Consider the following 19995-nt stretch of genomic DNA (forward strand, 5'->3'; position numbering starts at 1 on the left):
CACTTTCCTCATCTGTAGTATATATAGGACGATCGCATGGACTTAGTAGGTTTGTAGTCAAGAGATAATCAAAACAAAAACACCCATGTAAGAAAATATCAATCCACTAGCACCATCCAGTGTTCACAGCCCACGGTCCCAACATGAGAGGCGCTTCTCCATCTAGGTGCAGAGGTGCAGACCCCCTCCTGGGAGCGGATGGGGACACGTATGGGGACAATATGCACAAGATGGTTGAAAGGGATTTATCAGGAGTAGCTCGACTGAAGTTCAAGACAGCGGTGCTCATTTTGCACCTTGCCCCATCTGCCCAGCCAAGCTGTGGTAAGAGAGTTGTCAGCAGTGAGACGTGTAAGGGTAAAATAGAACAACTTGATTGAAGACACACAATGAATGTCTTAGAGCTGGAGACTCTAGACTCTCTGCCAAACAAGCACCTCCATTACGGAAATTGTATTGTCCGATAAAAACCATTTTTTTTCCAGTAGACTGATTCTTTTCACTTTTGATTTGATCAGAGGTATATAAGACTGCATTTTTTAGCAGTGTCCTCTTGTGTACAGCTCAAGTTAAATCAGCCTTAGGAGCTCTGTTCAGTAGGAACAATTACAACCCATCACCCTTGGATCTGCGGGGCTGTGTGCTGCTTTGTATTCTGCTCTTTTGGATCAATCTAAGTCATTAGTTGGCAGTGAGAATCTATTTAGTTTTATACGTGTACGTGGAGATCGGAAGGTTTGTGTATTTCATGATGTTCATCCTGCATAGTCAGGTTCAGCAAACACTTCTAGGCTCTTTGTTGCAGAATCAGATGAAGACTTGGTTTATATTAATACGTTATCAATTTTAATAATGTAACACAAGTAAAGTAATGGCTTCTGGATTTTAAAATTATTCATCCCCCTAGAAAACATTATCTTGTGTTTGGTCTTTGCAGTAGAATGAACCCTATTGCTCGCTGCAAGGCTTTACTAAGTAGAGAGAAGGTAGAATAATAAGTAGATCAAGTTAATTGATTTGTAAATTAATCCCTGTGTGTGAAATGTTCTATTTAAGTAAGGTCAGATGCTGCATATAAACATAAACTTAGGCATATATTGAATGGTACATTTAATTGTATTAACTCTGCTAAAGATAGTTCGGGGTGAAGGGCATAATGGCTAAGAGAACAGACCCAGGAGCCAGTCCATCTGCATGACTTAGCCTCTGCAAGTCACTTAACCTCCCTGTACCTCAATTTCCCTCTACGTGGTGTGTTGGAGTCAGCTCATGTTGGCTTGCACGAGCTGACTGCTAAGGATTCAGAGAGTTTGTGAGTCAGTTGTTAAATACAGTCATTATTAAAAATTAAATTATAGAGGCGCCTGGGTGGCTCAGTCATTAAGCGTCTGCCTTCGGCTCAGGTCATGATCCCAGGGTCCAGGGATCGAGTCCCGCATCGGGCTCCCCGCTCGGCGGGAAGCCTGCTTCTCCCTCTCCCACTCTCCCTGCTTGTGTTCCTGCTCTCGCTATCTCTCTCTCTGTCAAATAAATAAATAAAATCTTTAAAAAAAATTAAATTATATAAACTCAGCATTAAATTTTTGTATTAAAAACAAAGGCAATAAATAATCAAAACGCATCACTTTCTAATTATTTTACTACATTTGCTATTATGTGTGCTCTGGAAGTTGTTTAAATCTATTATATCTTCATGCTGGAAATACTAGACAGTGGGGTGCTTCTCCACGTCTGTTCCCAATTCTGCCTTCAGTGAGGTCACACTGGTGGCTGAAAATTGGGCATAGTGGGAGCATTTGCACCACAGGAATTGGCAGGTACCACAAATCAGGGCTTATTATTTTCTCTCAGAGATGTAGTTGTTAAACATTTACCCACACACCAGCTCTCATCTGACAACGGAGGTTATGATTATAGAATCAGAGCAGTACCTACCTGATTGGATTGTTATAATGATTAAATCAGATCATGTTTCTGAAGCGCTTAGGACATTGGCACATATTAAACATTATATAAGTATTTGTTGAAAAACAAGTAAAAGCCTTTGGAATCATGGTAATATTTGTGTGAAATCTTACCCCCCACACCAACCCATAGCAGGAACGATCTCATTCTGCCAGTTCATAATCCAGGACTCCATGGATACCAGCGGATTGAGTTACTGATATTTTTTTGAAGGCCTGTTCTGACCTCAAATCTCTGAAAAATCTTAACCCATGTTAGTTCATTTCACCCCAGCAAGCCCCTGTTTTATAGAAGAGCAAACTGAGGCTCGGAGACACGGTCTTGTTCTGGGTCACACATCTAGGTAATGGTAGAACCAGGATTTGGAAACAAAGATGTGTCTGACTGCAAAGCTTTTCTCTTTCCCCGTCTGCCACGGTTCCCAGTGTTGTCCCTGGACTGGTGGTGGCATGAGCATAACCTGGGGACTTGCGAGCAACACAAATCGTCAGACCTCACCGCAACCTGCTAAAGCAGAAATTCTAAGATAGTCTCTGGCAACCTGTGTTTTAGTTAGCCCTCCAGGTGACTCAGATTGAAGTTTGGGGACCACTGCCTTGTCCAGTGTGTGACCAAGGAAAGGTAAATGATCTAGAAGGATATGGGAAATGCTGGGCAATGGGACACAAGCCTTGAGGACAGGGGCGAACATACAGCTGCCTCCTGCCGCCCCAGGGCAGCCTCCCCTTCCCTTTCCTATCCCACCTGGAGCCATAGTGTGGGGACTTAGGGGACACTTGACCATTCCCTCTCTAGGCAATGTGTGATCCCCAGCAGTCCATCATGAGGCAGAAATAGTTAATGCTGCCCTTGGCAGAAGATGTTCACCGAAAACTGGGGTCAGGCAAGCATTGTGAGTGGAGCGGGCTGTGTGGATGGTCATGAGGAGTGTGTGTGTGTGTAGGGGGGACTTTGGGGGCTAGAGACTCCAGGTCCTGGGAGTGGCTGCTCTTTGGTTCCAGCTGATAGTTCTCCGTGTTGTCAGAGTTTCTGGTTTTCCCTTCTAAATCTGGATTTTGATGCTGACAATGTGGGGATTTTTATGAACCTTCTAAATGGTAATGTTGGCAACTGAATTGAACAGTGAGGAATATTCTGGAAGATGTGAAAGCTAGGGTGGCCTGTTGCCCACTGGTTTGTGTCTGAGGTAAACACTAATCATCTTTAATAAGAGTCTCAATAAGCTCCTATGGGATAGGTTTATCAGGGAGCTCAGCAAGTGGAGGTAAAGATAAATAATACTCAGGTGTAATTGTCAAGTGTCCCAGTGACTTACCGCGATGGAACGTGACCAGCCCTTCGCCTGGTGGTGCGTAACTAGAAGGGCAGCTCCCAAGGTGCAGAGCGAAGAGCGGGCTGGTGGTCCGTTCACAGTGTCTAGTGTAGACTTCAGAGAGATGGTGCGAGCCTCATGGCCCCTGCGTGCTTCTTGTATGCCAGGTGCTGGGATAACTTCCTGACCGACATTCTCCCCACATAATTATCTCTCCTGTGCCATAGCAAGAGGCCAGGTCACTTCCAAGCCCACATCTGGCTGACTTCAAAGATTCCACCTTGCCACTTCCCTGCCTGTTTGAACTACAATCAAATGTTGTGTTAGAACTGAAAAGATAAAATTTATTCCCAAAACAGGATTAAAAGAGAAATTGAAGGTACTCTTACTTTGTAGCTGGAAATGCGATGCGATTGAGAACGAAAACACTTTGTGTTTCCTTTGCTGGCCATGGGGTCTGAGCCCCCTCTCTGCTTTCTCCGCAGTCTGCTGACCTCCAAGAAGTCATGTTTACGGCTCTCATAAAGGACAGACCCAAGTTCGTCCGCCTCTTTCTGGAGAACGGGTTGAACTTGCGCAAGTTTCTCACCAACGATGTCCTCACTGAGCTCTTCTCCAACCACTTCAGCACCCTCGTCTACCGGAACCTGCAGATTGCCAAGAATTCCTATAATGACGCCCTCCTCACATTCGTCTGGAAACTGGTGGCTAACTTCCGGAGAGGCTTCCGGAAGGAAGACAGAAATAGCAGGGATGACATAGATGTAGAACTTCACGTATGTACTGGGGCGGGTTGTCTGCTTTTGAGTCTTCCCACAGAAAATATCTCCATCTTTCTCACTTCTTCCCTTATTGCCACAAGTAGGTAGGCATTGTTAATTTTTGCTACTGCCTTTACTTAAGATAACGAGTCTACCTGGTGAGTTGTCTGATATCTTGCTCTAAGCTCTGTGCTATATTCAAATTATTGTTGCGGTTTTTCTTAATTGCAGAGCTCTGTGTGGTACACACACGTTCTGAAGTCATCTAACAGGAAGAGGGACAAATGAATGGCTCCCTGTTCACGTCTCAGCCTTTTGGGTGTGATCAATTGCCCATGTAAAAGTCGGCCAAGTTTTCCTTTGTCGATAAAAGGGGCAGTGAATATTTATAAAGGGATAATCCAGGTGCCCATCCGGGAGGCTGTTGTGGGGTACCACCTGAATTCTCCCAGGCCTTCGTGTTTCAACCACAGGCGGTTCTTTTTTGTTTGTTTGTTTGTTTAGTTTTTAAATTGCTGTTGGCACATGTTTCTACCCTTTGTGCCTTTCTGTCTAGTCATACATCATCTTTTATGATAGGTAAGAGATTTTGTGTCAAATTATCCTACCTAGTGAGTTGCAGTGATGAAGATCACACCACTGTGCTGCTGGGATGGATTCATATACTAACACACGGAGCCCTCCACACATGGGGTGCTCCCTTGGGGCATCCTGATACCCGCTTTCATTCTTATGCCAGTGCATCTACTAAAGGGACATTCCATTCTCATGCTGACCACACGCTCTAACTCCTCACAGGATGTGTCTCCTATCACTCGGCACCCGCTGCAAGCACTCTTCATCTGGGCCATTCTTCAGAATAAGAAGGAACTCTCCAAGGTCATTTGGGAGCAGGTAAATGTCTAGGTCCATGCCAAATTTACCCCAAATGCTCGCTTTGCTGTGGTTCTTCTGACCTCAGGACTCACATGCCTAATCTAAGACATCACCAATAAAATGGAATGTTTTATGTCAAGTGAATATGGTTGTGCCTCTGTTTCCATGTTGGTGGAGGTGTGGTTGGGAGGGGAGGTCCCTGGAAGGTAGCTGTGCTTGGTGGGCAACCCAGTAGGCTCTTCTTCTCAGGTGTGTGTAGGTGTGGGATTGTTTTCCAGGTAGATACAGTTTTGAAGTTTAATTAAAAAAATTATTTCTAGCTTTATTGCACTAGAGGTAGGAAGTAGGGTTTGTCTAAATTCTGCTTTGGGGAACTTACTGAGATTTTTCCTTGTGATTTAGTACGTAATGGTTTATGTCAGAGTTGTGGAGAAGCTACCTTCTCCATTATTAGAACACAAAGTTGGGTATTGAGTATGGAGTTCATACGCAGTCTTACTAGCTACATGGTCGGCTCTCCCGTGTCCTCATCCACTCTTCCCCTCTTTGAGCTGCTACAGTGTGGTACAGGGCAGTCAGGCCTCCTGCTGTCAGTTTCTCATGGCATTTATCTTGATGTTTTCTTTTTATGTGCTAATTCCACATTCACGACTGTGAGTATCTTCAGGGTCAAGACTGTTTTGTGTACATTGCAAATTTTACTCTGAATCATTCAAATTTCACCACTTCCTGCTCTTGCCACGAGTTTGTCCTTGTCTGACATTAATGCTGACTTGACCACTTCAAGGGATTATGAGTTAACTAACATTATCCACCCCTCTAAAAGACTAGGGGCTGCACTCTGGCTGCCTTGGGAGCCAGCAAGCTTCTGAAGACTCTGGCCAAGGTGAAGAACGACATCAATGCCGCAGGGGAGTCCGAGGAGCTGGCAAATGAGTACGAGACCCGTGCAGTTGGTGAGTCTCCAGGAATGGGCCACCACAGTGGGCACAGGTGTGGCAGGGGGCACGCACGCACCTGTTGCACTCACAGGCCAGGTGGCAGAGGTGAGCGGCATATCCAGGCTCCCCTCTCTGGCCTGATTTAGGGGCTGCAGGCCACATGGTCAGGGGTGTGCATGCCACTGCAGAAGCCAGAGGCCCCTTGGCCCTGCCACTTACTGATGTTTCCAAGAATGGACGCAGGATAACGTGAGTGTCTCATCTCACAAGCGCCAGGGCCACACACAGGCTAGGTCTAAGAAACTCAGCACCCCAGTGTGGGGGCAGGGAAGGAGTGTTTTTGGATGCTTTGGAGAAACTGTGACAGATCTGAGATTTTTACCTGACTTGCAAGTTATCAAGTTGGCCTGTCCGTTTCATATAGAGAAGACCCCACACCCCGGGGTCAGGGACACGGATGGTTTATTACTAAGGGCCCAGGCAGCAGTCAGAGCAGCATCGTGGGTTGGTCCCCATGCCTTCATTCCCCTGGGGTGACATGACTAAGGGCTGCTGTTGCCTACCTTGCAGCTCCCCCAAAGTTTAGGGGACTAGGGGCTTCCCCTGGGGCCGCAGGTGACCTGCTCATGCTCCCCTCCAGGGCGTGATTGCTCATTACCTGGAATGGAATGGGGGAGAGGCATTGCTAAGCAATACCCTTCTGGAATGTCTGTCTTCTGTGTGCTGTTCAGTCATCCTTGAACAAAGCTTGTCAGTGCTGTTTGCTCAGAAGGTCCGGACCATTCAGGAGCATGAGAAACCCAGAACAATTGCCTCCCGACGACAGAGTTTGGGCCTGCTCAGTTTTCCCTTTTTCACTTGGGGGTTTCCAGTTTGCAATGGGCACGCTGCAAAATGCACGCACCTTTGTCTCTCGTCTTACGTAATGAACAAAATGCTCGTGCGTTTGGCTTCTCTGCGTTGGCAAAAGGGTGTCCAATCGTTTCTTTTAATATACTAAAATTTCAAAGATATTTTATTAATTTCTGATGAACTTCAGAAAATGGATCTCAGTATTTTGACTTCTAAAAAATTTCCCGTGAGGATTTATACTCCAATTTCTATCATTAGGTCTCAAAATATAAGCACACCTTTAATGCAATAGGTCAGTGGTTCTTACACTTGTTGGTTGGTTGGTTGGTTTGCACTGGGTGCCTTATGGGGCAAAGCGCCCTCACCAGGATCGCAGAGAATGTAAATGAAGGGAGGTGGAGCTGCTCTGGTGGAGGGAGCAGAGGGTCTGCATCCCTCCCCAGTGCAGAGCCCCACCAGAGAGTTGGGGGGGGCTCCCCGTGTTCCATGCAGCTCAGTTCAGTGGGCTTTTATCGACACCTGCTGCCATCAGGAGCTGCGTCGGGCGTGGTGGGCCTCGAGAGCCCCTTTGTTCAGAGAGGGATTACACGGTGCCCGCCTTCTCTGTGCCTTTTAGAAGCCAGGCTTTTCCCGAAGTCAGGGCTCGGTTGTGGGGGGCGGGCAGGCCAGAGCTGGGTCTTTGCCTGCCCTGCTCCCGGTGGTAATGTCCCTGCAGAGCTGTTCACCGAGTGCTACAGCAACGATGAGGAGCTGGCGGAGCAACTGCTCGTGTACTCCTGCGAGGCCTGGGGCGGGAGCAACTGCCTGGAGCTGGCTGTGGAGGCGACGGACCAGCACTTCATCGCCCAGCCCGGGGTCCAGGTAAACGGCGTGCAGTCACCAAACGCCACCTCCGGAAAGGGGCCCTTTCCATCAGATGCTGTTTGTGGCGTTAAACAAGACAGCATTAAAAGCAGACCTTCACCTCCGATGTGAAAACCGTAGCAGGGAAAACTGAGTGCCGTCCAGGAGATGGCAGCATAGAGGCGTTGGGAGAGACCCCGGCCTCGTGAGCCGGGGGGAGGGGGGGCGGGGAAGAATGGGCTTGCAGTTTCCACAAAGCACACAGTACGGCACCCACCGTAATTAGGGGCTGGGTCTCTGGATCCCACGCCTGGGTCTCAATCCGCTGTGTCCCCAGTTATGTGTGTGGTGATGGGCCACGGTACACAAGCTCCTGAGCCCTAGTTCCCTCGTCTGTAAAGGAAGGGTTGCTGGGTTCCGTGGGATAGATGTGACAGCTGCCAGCCCTCGACTTCAGTGCGTGCTGTTATAGTTATTATGGGTAGTAATGGCACAAGAGGAACCAGCAGGGAACGGGTAAAGCCAGCCCAGAGGTTTCCTGCACTGAGCTGAACTAATGGTGGTTTGCACTTGGCGTCTCAACTTGCAGAGGGGAGATTTTCCCACCCATAGTCCCAGTTGGAGGGGTCTGGGTGTGAAGCGAGGGGTAGGAAGATGTGGGCGAACGGACCCCATCTGTCACGCACACATGATGTGCGTGATTGCGTTTGATCTTCATAGCATGTGTGGAGGGGGAGGTCATCTCATTTTACTGATAAGGACTCAGCTGTTCAGAGAGGTTCTGGAACGTTCTCCAGGTTGCACTGCTAGGAAGTAGCAGAGCTGAGATTTGGTTCCATGTTGATTGTCCATTTTGTGGACTTTCCGTTATGCCGTGCAGCCAATAATTAGCAAACTTAGCAAGGCGTTTGTGAAATAAGTCCATTTGCTGCTACAGCTAAGCGAGAGTAAATGGCAGCAGTCATCAATGACAAGGGACACACAAAGAAAGACTCTTGCTGTTGCTGTTTTAGCCTCTGCACCATAGCGCATTGGAGTGAGGCTGGCACTGGGGTCAGGGTTACCCAGGGGGCTGAGCTGGAGGCCAAGGTGGGCCACGCTCTGCTCACAGCTCCTTTGGCCCCAAGCCCCATCTTGCTGGTGCCCCAGAGCTTGGGGCCGGGGGAGGCTGACTCGATCTTGTCCAAGCTTACCGGTCCCAGGGGTTTCAGCCAGATGCCAATTCATTAATACTCACGAGAAATCTCACTGCCAGACACATAGGACCAGGGAGCCCGTTTCCTGAGTGCAGGCTGCTGCCTGGGGTCAGATGTTGCTGGTGGCCATGGAACCCGAGCTAGGGGAGAACCTTCTGTGACTGGAGGGGCCTAGTGATGCCGCTAGATGTGTTCATCACCTCGGCAGGAATATAAGAGTGAGGAAGCCTGGATGTTACCTGTCTTTGTTTGGCTCTCTGAGAAGCAGGCCCCAAAGCAAGGATTTAGATGCAAGTAGTTTGTTTTGGAGATGAGCCTGGGAAGTGCATGCGGGCGGTGGGGACAGTGAGAGGGGCAAGGGAAGGAAGCAGATGCGGGTGTGCTAAGGAGCAAGTTGCCACTGTGCTCAGAGGCGCTCAGTCCCGTGGAGACTTCCCGGGTCTGCATGGAACCTGTCCTGGTGTGGCAAGCAAGCTGGCATTGACCCACCAAGTGCAGCTTGTCCTTTGTAGGGGCTGTCCCTCATGGGCCAAGCACATGCCTGGCTGCAGCAGCCTAGGCAGAGCCTGGCAGGCTCCCCGGAAGAAGCAGCTTTTGCGAGAGGGAAGGTCTGATGGGGCACGCGGGCCCTAGTCTTCCCAGCCAATGCGTCCACGCCAATCCCCTTCTGACGAACAGGGCCGTTTTTGAGAGCTGTGGGTTCCTTTGATGTGGACCAGTCTATGCTCACCCTTTTGTGTTGCCGTGAAATGCAGGTCTCAGAGGCAACCTGAGTTTTCTAATTCCCACCTTCGTGGGAGGCCCTGTTCTACCTCTCCGGGGTTGGTAGTCTGGGAAGAGCTTTTTCATGCATTTTGGCTCCAATTGATGTTGAGACGCCAGCCGTCATCCCGTTCCTGTCACCTGTCTGCCTCCAGCAATGAGTCCTGGGGGTCCTGCAGGTAGTGCCGGAGGGGTGTGTGAATTTGCAGTCATGGAGATGGAAGGAACCAGAAGGACTCTTGTTTAAATTTACATAGAAAGAATTAGAGGTGGTTAGAATTCATAGCTTTAGGGAATTTGGACTCACACAACCTCTATTTTAAAGTTCACAGAACCCAAGTTAGGAAAGGACTGAAAATCAAACAGACTTGTGAACGGTTTTATCGTAGCCCCTCAGAGTCCAGGTAACTAATAGCAAAGGAGAGGACCTTAATTTGGAGTTATTTATTTTGAGGGGGTGCGAGAACTGGGAAGACAGGTTGCATACCATCCTGAATTTCGTTGCATTAATGAGGACCCGTGTCCTTTGTCTTTGTCTCCCTGTAGAATTTTCTTTCCAAGCAATGGTACGGAGAGATTTCCCGAGACACCAAGAACTGGAAGATTATCCTGTGTTTGTTTATTATCCCCTTGGTTGGCTGTGGCTTTGTATCCTTTAGGTATGAAACCGAGACACGTGATCATGTGTGTGAATGTGTATGTATGCACATGCTCTTATGTAAAGGGTTATAAAATCTGGAATTTAGGACGTTCTCGGGAAAGCCTACACAGTAGGGCGGGGGATCTTCTCTGGCTTTTCCTGGGTTTGACTTCAAATAGGTAATGGTAGAGGTATGTCTTCAATATCTACGGCAGAATTCAGATTTGTTGATCCTGGAAGGCCAGGGGCTGAGTTTTGGCGGGGTTGCTCTTAGAAGGCAGTTCTGGCTCCTCCACCCCAGGCTCTGGGCCTGGGTTCATCTGTGTTCAGGAGGAGGGCTGCAGGCCCCACAGGAGGTGAGAGCAATGACGGTGCTCTCACCTCTCCACCCAGGAAAAAGCCCATCGACAAGCACAAGAAGATCCTGTGGTACTACGTGGCCTTCTTCACCTCCCCCTTTGTGGTCTTTGCCTGGAACGTGGTCTTCTACATCGCCTTTCTCCTGCTCTTTGCCTACGTGCTGCTCATGGATTTTCACTCCATGCCACATTCCCCTGAGCTGGTCCTCTACGCACTGGTCTTTGTCCTGTTCTGCGATGAAGTGAGACAGGTAGGACAGTCCCCATGCGAGGCACCTCCCCTTTCCTTAGCAGGTGGCATCTTCCTTGAGCCAACGAGGAGCAGAAGTTGCTTCTGGAGCTCCAAAGTCATGATTTTTCTAAAGTAAATGATGCATTTTCAAGCATCTTAGCACTCCAGTGAGGTTTCTTAGCACCAAGCTCGCTCCTTGCTGATTACTGTTAATTGATGGAAATGAATTACTCAGGATTGGGAATGTGTTCAGAGAGAAGATTGACCTTGGACTGTAAACCCACTCCTGCCATTACCATCACCAGGGGAGGCAGACGAGCTGGGGGAGACTTTCAAGCTAAGAGCATCTTAATGCCCAGTGTGTCAGAGTGACAGTGTTGGAAAGTCATATAAGTCCCTGCAGATTTCAGGGAGTGCGTGTGAATTATTCATGGTGCTTTTCTGCAGTTTCTTTGGGATCTGCATTTTTTGGCAGCCTCTCCCCGCCATCGAGCTTAGCCCAGGCAGGCCTGGCATATAGCAGGTGCTCAGTTAGTCATTGTTAGATGGATAAATATTGATGGTGAAGGATGATGTTGTCCCTAAACCATTATGAAAAGTCATCCCAGAAAATCTTTTCAGACTCAGTGATTATTTGAACACTGCGATTATTGTTACTTCTGTTGTCCCTCCCAAACCAAAACCCAACATCATACCCGTTCAATAAGTATGCTGATGTTTACACGGTACTATGACAGGTGTTACAGGAGATTTGGAGGGGCACAGAACGCTGTTCTTGACCTCCAGAGTCATTGCCTAGTGTAGGAATCCTAGATTGCTTTCAGCTATCATGTCCAGTCTGAGAGACTTTTTTTTGTGGCTTCCAGGGACCCTGGATGGAGGACGATTCTGACTTTTTCTTTGCTCAGCAGGAGAGTGTCTTGGTCGATTATCAGTGTGTGCTGTGGGCAGGAGGGCTGGGAGGAGTCTTGGCATCAGTGCCCTGCGTCTGCCTCCCCCTGCCGAGTAGGTGCAGGTGGGGGATAGAGATGGAGCAGAGGTGGAGGAAGAACAAGACAGATGACACAAGTCAGTGCTGAGCACGGACAGATACAGGCTTTCTGTCTCCAGCAACTCTCCCCCAGGACAGGGCCCTGCTGATGGGTGGAGGATTCTATGACCTCACATCAGTCTCTTGAGGACCCCACGTAGTGGCTCATGAGGTCACAGCTCCATCTAGGCACATGGGGGTTGGGACTTCAATGTATGAATTTTGGGGTGCAGTGCACCCCATAACCCTTCCATATAGGCTCTTTCTCCTGGCTGTCATCTTTTGCTAGTTCTCCTTTGACTTACTGTGTGTTGGATTCTATGACCTCACATCAGTCTCTTGAGGACCCCACGTAGTGGCTCGTGAGGTCACAGCTCCATCTAGGCACATGGGGGTTGGGACTTCAATGTATGAATTTTGGGGGTGCAGTGCACCCTATAACCCTTCCATATAGGCTCTTTCTCCCGGCTGTCATCTTTTGCTAGTTCTCCTTTGACTTACTGTGTGTTGGATTCTATGACCTCACATCAGTCTCTTGAGGACCCCACGTAGTGGCTCGTGAGGTCACAGCTCCATCTAGGCACATGGGGGTTGGGACTTCAATGTATGAATTTTGGGGGTGCAGTGCACCCCATAACCCTTCCATATAGGCTCTTTCTCCCGGCTGTCATCTTTTGCTAGTTCTCCTTTGACTTACTGTGTGTTGGATTCTATGACCTCACATCAGTCTCTTGAGGACCCCACGTAGTGGCTCGTGAGGTCACAGCTCCATCTAGGCACATGGGGGTTGGGACTTCAATGTATGAATTTTGGGGTGCAGTGCACCCCATAACCCTTCCATATAGGCTCTTTCTCCCGGCTGTCATCTTTTGCTAGTTCTCCTTTGACTTACTGTGTGTTGGCAGCAAGGGGGGTGAAAATATCGTGCTGGAGAAAAGCAAAAACAGAAGGAGATTCAACATGTAAAGCAGGAATGGGCCCAGGCCAACGTGAGGAAGTAAGGGAACAGCACCCTTTTTACTGGGAATCTCCCGAACACCATCATAGGAGCTGGCTCTTCACAAGGTCACGCGTGTTCCCCTCTCCGGTGTGGCTGGGTTCTGGGGTCCTGCCTTCCTCCTTGTCCTCCACTTCCAAAGGCACAAAGAGAAAAAGACAGCATTCCCGGGGCAGCTTTTGCAGAGGAAGGAGGTAAACGGTGAAGTTGGAAGGCTTTGTTGCGCTGAAGGGGGTGAGGCTCTGTCCTCCGTGGACTGGGGGTGGGGGGCGGTTCTTTCAGCTGCAGTGTCCATCCGGTAGTGAAGCTGCTGCCAGAGGCCTTGGCGGGTCCGTGGAAGCAGGGGGAGCTGGAGGGGCCACCCAGGGGGTCATGCAGGACTCTGAGGGACCCCTGGTGGTTTGAGTCACACACGTGAACCCGAGCTCGAGTGGGCTTTTGCACATTCCAGGAAGCAGCGTGAGCTGCCAGGAGAGGCATGGGGTTTGTGGAGACTTGAGCCACACACCCCACGGTTCTGGTTCTGGTTCTGGTTCTGGTTTCTTCACATCAGGTGACCAGCCCGACACCTTAAATGCAGTCATTGAATAGGATCGCATAACAACGAGTTCATAGCCCAGGGGGAAAGAAGTCATGGGTACTTATAAATAAGCAGGGAGGGAGAGAGAGAGAGAGAGAGAGAGAAAGAGGGAATGGGGGGGGGCACAAAAAGCCAGCGGAAATTGCACACAGACAGTATGGTAATAACTTACTTAATTTCTTTGATCTTTTGGTTCCTCATCCCTAAATGGGCCTCTTCCCTACCGCAAGAGATGATTGCGAGGAGCAAGAAGCCCGATGCCTTTCGTGGAAGCCTTGTGGGTCTCGTCCAGCACCAGCTCCGCTGCCTGGTCCCTTTGCGTTTCTCCAGCTCCTCATGCATATGCAGCTGTTGGCCAGACGCGAGTGGCCTGGAAATGGCCCGATGCAGATGTTTGTTTCTTCTTCATATTTGACCCTTAGGGGCTAGTGCAAGGGAGGGCGTCGGTGTATTTCTGGCAGGTGTGTGTATGTTTTTTAAGAAATGAGTTGACGAGCCAGGGTCTTTCTAATTCAGTCCCAGAGCTGTGCTGTGACTGGGAGGCGGCAGGGAGCCACAGCGGTGGCCGGTGAGGCCAGAGCGGGGGAGATGCGGAAGCCTGGCATGCAGGGGCTCAGAGGTATCCTGTGGAGCAGAGGCTGCATTGGTGACTGCTTCTTGCAATGGCTGGTAAAAAGTAAAAAGTTCTTCCTTGCTTTTCCCACTCCTCATTCGTGCTTCCAGTTATTTCTCCATGAGTCTCAGGCCTGACCCTCTCTCCCTCTCTGCACTAAGGTACAGAAGCTGCTGTGAAAGTCCAGACGTTGTTTGGTTCCTCCAGGCAGCGAAAGAAGTCATGAGGCCTGGAGACAGGACTTATTCTGGGTTGCTTTAGAGGACAGGGGTGGGCACGGCTGGAAGATGCAGGGAGACCCGTCTTGGCATAAGGCAGACGCTCATTCCTGCATTCCTTTTAATTATCTATTGAGTATCTACTAGGTGCCGGGCACTGTTCTAGACACTGGGGTTACAGCGGTGAACCAAACACACAATTATCTCTGTCCTTATGTAGCTTTCTGCCAGTTAAAGAGGACTGGCTGGGTCATTTCTGAGAGCTTCCAAAGAAAGAACAGCACTGCACAATGAGTCATACGTTTACTGGGGGTTTGGCCTAGAGGATTTGAAACGTGAAATTTGAAGTCTTAGGTCACAAACATCTCCATACAATGTTTTATGTACATTTAACTACTAAGTTGTTTATTCAAAGGAGACTCAGGACAAGTACATGTTGTTTGGAGAAGGACCCTGGGCAGACAGTGTGAAGTGTTGCCCAGAGCAGGGACACTGAGTAGAGGGAAGGGTGGGCACGTGGGCAGGCACCTCAGGGAGGGAAGTGGGCTATAAAGGTGCCTGGGTAAGGTACGCACTTCCCAGTCATTCCGGGGGCCTGCCGGGAGGAGGTGACACCCACAGGTTCTGGCTGAGTTCCCCTATTCTGTCTACGGGTGATGTTTGAAGGTTAGGGTGATAACACGGGCCTATAGCTTTGAGCAAATGTTTCTTTTCTTTCCTTTTAAACATCATTTTGAACAGACTGGTTTAATTCAGCAGTCTTGTGTATTAAGGCGATGATTCGGGAGCGCCTTGGGCTGAGGGCTGGGATCGGGGATTCAAGTCCAGCTCTGCTGTGGGAGAGCTGATCCTGCAGTCTGTGAGCCGGGCCGCGGGACATGGCCTCCAAGAGTCTCCTTGTTCAAGGAATCTGACGCTCGGGGTCGCTGTTTCTCTTCTGGCTGCAGGCTCCCGCGGCTGGAATCCTCAGGTTGCTTTCCTCTGCTGACCTGGCGCTGTCTTAATGAACCTAATTCACACTTGTTAGGAGAAAAAGAGAACCAAACAGGATGTTACCTGTTGTAGATTGTGACTGGGTATCACAAAACCTACTCTCCTTGTGTCTCCTTCCCTGGGGGCAGATGTAACGTACGGAGTTGAAATTTTCCACCAAGGCAGTTCATAGGTACAAATGCCCAGTAATCGAATTGTGGATGTTTATGAAACATGAGACGAGTTGCACCATCCCTTTGTGGAAAGCGCTGTTCAGTCTTAAGGCTCATTGAATCTCCAAATCCTGAAAGATACGGCGAAATGTGGTTCTGATATTTTATGAATATAGCCTCTCTCTGTCATTCCGTTCAGAAAAGAGGCCTCTATTCATTAAAAAAAAATGCTTTCTCACTGCAGTGGTGACTCCAAGCTCCAGAATCGATCCATTTAGGGTTTTTTCCATCGCTCAGGCCAGGCTTCTGAAAGGCTGAGCCGGGCTGGGGCTGTGGCTTGCCCTGTATGTATCTGCCTCCCGGACCAGGGTTTTGGAGGGGGAGCGGGGGGCAGGTAGGGCCTGTCCCACCTGCTCTTATTTCGCAGACAGTTCTTGGTGGGTAATCAGTGAGACTGACTGGGACCACCCCAATGGACGGTGAGGGATGCTGACTTGGTTTCTGGACCCACCCGTTCAGCTATCCCACAGAGGAGCGTGGTCACCACCCTGGGGCTGGGAGAGATTTTATTTCCTTTTATTTCCTTGGGGCTTGATTGCGTAAGGCCCCCATCACCTTTGTCCTCCAAAGCTGCTGTTTGCATTTATAAATGAAGAAAAGGAAATACTTCTTGAGAAATGGATGATGTTTCTTGAATTCCTTCCAAGTCTAAAGTTGTAGGGTCTCTGTGGGATGTAGGGAAGCAGTGTAAGGCTCAAGATGAAACTCTCTGAGACCCAGAACCCCTGAGGCTGACACTTGCTGGCCGTCTGCCTAGGGCAAGTTCCTTAGCTTCTGTTTCCCTATGCCTTGTTTTCGAGGACAGAATAGGAAACGTGATATCTGAGTATCAGATGGACCCATGGGGTGCGTTAATTTAGTGAAATCGTAAGGTTCGAGCTGATGACACTTCCTTGGTGTTGGTTTCTTGCCTCGCACAAGGCAGTATGCTGGTTTCCTTACCTGAGCTCCCTTGGGCTTTGTCCCAGCTCCCCTCCAGTCCTGACCACGTTTCATTTTAAGGACGTCTAATGACTGCCTTTGTCTCGGGGCCAGTAGCTTCCTTGAGAATTCCTGTCGCACCTAATCTGACGTCCTGTGTGCCAGGAGCCCGGCACAGGTGTTTGGAATCCTGTGGGCTCTCAGTACATGTGTTTGAAATGGACGGACGAACGAGAGGGTCAGAGGTGCCCCCTGGAAGCCCCAGACCCGGCAGACAGATCACCGAGAGGCTGTCCAGATACAGTCTTCTCCTGGATCGTCCTTTCTCTGTTTATCTCCTGACATGCTTTCTTCTAAGAAATCATGCCAATTACACACACATGATGAAAGGATCACTGAGGCTGTTCCCGTCAGTCATTTCTGCAACCATATCTGCTCTCACAAGTGCCACATACAATCCCTGTGTGCAAATTAAAAACAAAAAAAACTTTCTATCAAGATGTTTTATTGCCATGTGCCAAAAAGTATTTATGATAAATACACAACTCTATGATGACAACAGTATGGCTAATACCCTCTAGAGTTGTGCAGTGCACAGCTTACACCACTGTACTGGATGGCCTCGGTATTCCACATTTGCCCACACAGGTTGCGCCCACTGTCTGCAGGTTCATCTTTAAAGAACAGTAAGGATGCATGAGTCCCTTTTCTGACTTTGTCAGCAACACGTGCATAATGGAACAGCAAGTGTGCAACCTACTTTCTAATCCCCCTGGAATATCTTGGGGCATGTGGTAGGGCATACTGTCGGCTCAAAAAGGATCTGGGAAAAAAAATGTGTGAACATTTAAAAAAAAAATCTGGAAGCAGTTGATGTTTCCCAGCTGCTGATGTTCTCTCTCTGTCCCTTTCCATGCTGCAGTGGTACATGAATGGGGTGAATTATTTTACTGACCTGTGGAATGTCATGGACACGCTTGGGCTTTTTTACTTCATAGCAGGCATTGTGTTTCGGTAAGTAGGCCTCACCACCTTTGCCAGTTTCAGGTGCTTTTGGATCTTCTTGGGTGGAGAGGTGAAGAAAAGATCTTTGATGTTTCAAGCCCAAGATGAGCCTGTTTCCCCATTCTCCCCCATTTCGAGATTATTGCAAACGCCATTGTCTCGGCCTCTTCGAGACACAGCTTGGTTGGAATAAAGTTGCATCTCCTCTCTGCTGCTTCTTGGTGATCTATACTTGAGAAGTTCTTGCCCGTGTTTCTCTTGGTGCGTACAGAATTGCGGGAGATGGTTAGAAATTGAGGAGAGCCATATAATCTTTGAAAATGCACTTGTGCTTGGATGCTGGCTATGGAGCCTGTCCTCCCAAAGCCAGAGTACAGGATGAGAAAAATCAGTCTAGAATCACCATTGAAAAGCAATGTGTACTCCATGTGGTAGAGAAATCGAGGCACGCCCAGACCGTGGCTTACACTGCCCATGCCCGCCTCCCTCCAGGCCTGCCTTCCCCCCAGGTAGTTTCAAGGTAAAGCTCCTGGTCATACTTAAGCTGCATGCATGGTGTCCCCTCGCAGAGAAGCCTGACTCTTCATATTTATGCCTACCCATGCTCACTCTGCAATTTGAAGTGAGTAAAAACTCACTTTCTGCTTGGGTTCAGCATTTGAACCACATAATTTCTAGAGAATTCCAGGTAGAAGGCATATATAGCTTTCAATGAACACATTAGCAGGGGGTCAGCTAATCAAATGATCTGGCATCAATGAGGTAAATCTAATTACGGGAAACCTGGCAGAGCCACTTCCCAAGCGGTTGGGTGGGGATGGGGATTGGGATCATTATAGGGGCTGCAGGGGCCAGGAAGTTAGGGATAATGTGATTGGGTTCTTGCAGTAGCAGTGTTCGCGGATGAAGGATTCAAGGGCAAGAACCTCTGAAAACTCTATCTTATGCAATCTCATTGTTGTCCTGGAAGGCCATAGGAGCAGAAGACCAGAGACTGACAGGTGGTGTCCTTGGCCTGTTTCCACTCACTCCCAGGGCCCCGACTCTGTTTCTTCGTGTTTGGTTATTTTTAAAAACAAAATTTTGAACTGTTTTGTCAATATCTCACATGTTCTGCTCCCCTTCCTTCTATAGGCTCCACCCTTCTAATAAAACCTCTTTGTATTCTGGACGAGTCATCTTTTGCCTGGATTACATTATATTCACTCTAAGGTTGATCCACATTTTCACCGTAAGCAGAAATTTAGGACCCAAGATTATAATGTTGCAGAGGATGGTAAGAACAGAGAATATTTGTGGTCATTCTCATTCTCCTTGCTAGAACCAGAGTTCCTTCCATTGTCGGTAGAAGGGTTTTGCCCATAGACATGTCACAGTTGGTAAGGTTTGCTTTCCTTGATGTGTTTTTCGTCAGGGGCCTCTCTCCCAGCTTAAAATTTAACAGAAGATGACTTGTAGGAGCAAGTGGTTGACTAAGGGCAGTGCTAAGAAAGATACCTATTCAGATTTTACTCTTTACCAGGTGCTTTCATTTGAGTCACATGAGGCAAACTGAGTCACAGCTCAGTAAGAGCATAGGCGGGATAGGGATGTTTATACCCATTTTATAGATGTGGACCATGGAAGTTAATATGTTTGTCTGGAGGTGTGCAGTGGATTAGGGCTTCAATTCTATAGCCACGTAGTATAGATATAGGATAAGTGCTACCAGCCCTGTTTCATAGGGACGTCCAACAGAAAGATAATTACACACCGAAGATGTTGGTTTCCTAAGCTTGTTTTCCAGATGACCCAAACCTCCCGTGCTTCTGTCTTTAAATCAGATGGGCATTTGGATTAGCTCATCTGGAGGTTGCTTTCCAACACTGAGGTTCTTTTGAGTTTGTGGTTTTAATTCAAAGCATATCTGAGACATCAAGTCACCATGAAGTCATGCTGTGTGTGCAAAAAGTTAAAAAATATGGAACTGTGCGTTCTTGCCTCATAAAGATAGTTTTTATTTTCTTTAAAAAAAGCACTGAGGACCCAATGTAGGGATTTCAAGAATGGGAGCATGACGAGAGGTAGAGAAGGACAGGTACTCTGAGTTGGGTCCCTCTTTTGCTCTCAAGCCTGTCTCTCATCCAGAAGAAGACCAGAAGACCAGCATTTGAACCACATAATGTTGTGTCTGTTGCTGAGCTGGTGTGGAGACCTACAGGCAAAAATGCATCAGTTTTAATTCTGAAAGATAGATGTCCCAAGACCCCAAGGTGGCAATGGCCATTTTTAAAATTAGCACCTCCGCCCTTCCCTGGGGTCAAATGAGCAGACGAGCCGCTGGGGGGAACACACCTGACTCCATTCTCTTGTCCTCCCTTGACAGCTGATCGATGTGTTCTTCTTCCTGTTCCTCTTTGCCGTGTGGATGGTGGCCTTTGGTGTGGCCAGGCAAGGGATCCTCAGGCAAAACGAGCATCGCTGGAGGTGGATATTCCGCTCAGTTATCTACGAGCCCTACCTGGCCATGTTCGGCCAGGTGCCCAGCGATGTGGATGGTGAGTCTGACTTGGCCTGGGAGGGGACATCTGGGAGCAGGTGGTTGCTTCCAGAACCAGACCCCAGGGCTCCCTCCTCTGACCCACAGCAGGAGTTGGGCCAATACCATGGAGTGAACGCTGACCCGCACCACCTTTTCTTTGTGTGTG

General features: G+C 48.7%; 1 protein-coding gene across 1 annotated transcript in view; it reads left to right on the plus strand.

The window, feature by feature from the left end:
• The window catches only part of TRPM8 (transient receptor potential cation channel subfamily M member 8), a 73601-nt gene that overhangs the window by 28589 nt on the left and 25017 nt on the right, over window positions 1-19995 (plus strand). Inside the window, exons 11-19 of the mRNA XM_045867312.2 lie at window positions 3763-4053; window positions 4837-4932; window positions 5741-5870; window positions 7423-7568; window positions 10055-10167; window positions 10542-10758; window positions 17226-17317; window positions 18443-18584; window positions 19674-19845. Coding sequence (XP_045723268.2) covers window positions 3763-4053; window positions 4837-4932; window positions 5741-5870; window positions 7423-7568; window positions 10055-10167; window positions 10542-10758; window positions 17226-17317; window positions 18443-18584; window positions 19674-19845 — 1399 coding nt within the window. The remainder of the gene's footprint in view (window positions 1-3762; window positions 4054-4836; window positions 4933-5740; window positions 5871-7422; window positions 7569-10054; window positions 10168-10541; window positions 10759-17225; window positions 17318-18442; window positions 18585-19673; window positions 19846-19995) is intronic.

The sequence above is a fragment of the Mirounga angustirostris genome, unplaced genomic scaffold, assembly GCF_029215605.1.
Source record: "Mirounga angustirostris isolate CCGP_5_RB_7025 unplaced genomic scaffold, mMirAng1.0.hap1 SCAF_3, whole genome shotgun sequence".
NCBI classification, from domain to species: domain Eukaryota; kingdom Metazoa; phylum Chordata; class Mammalia; order Carnivora; family Phocidae; genus Mirounga; species Mirounga angustirostris.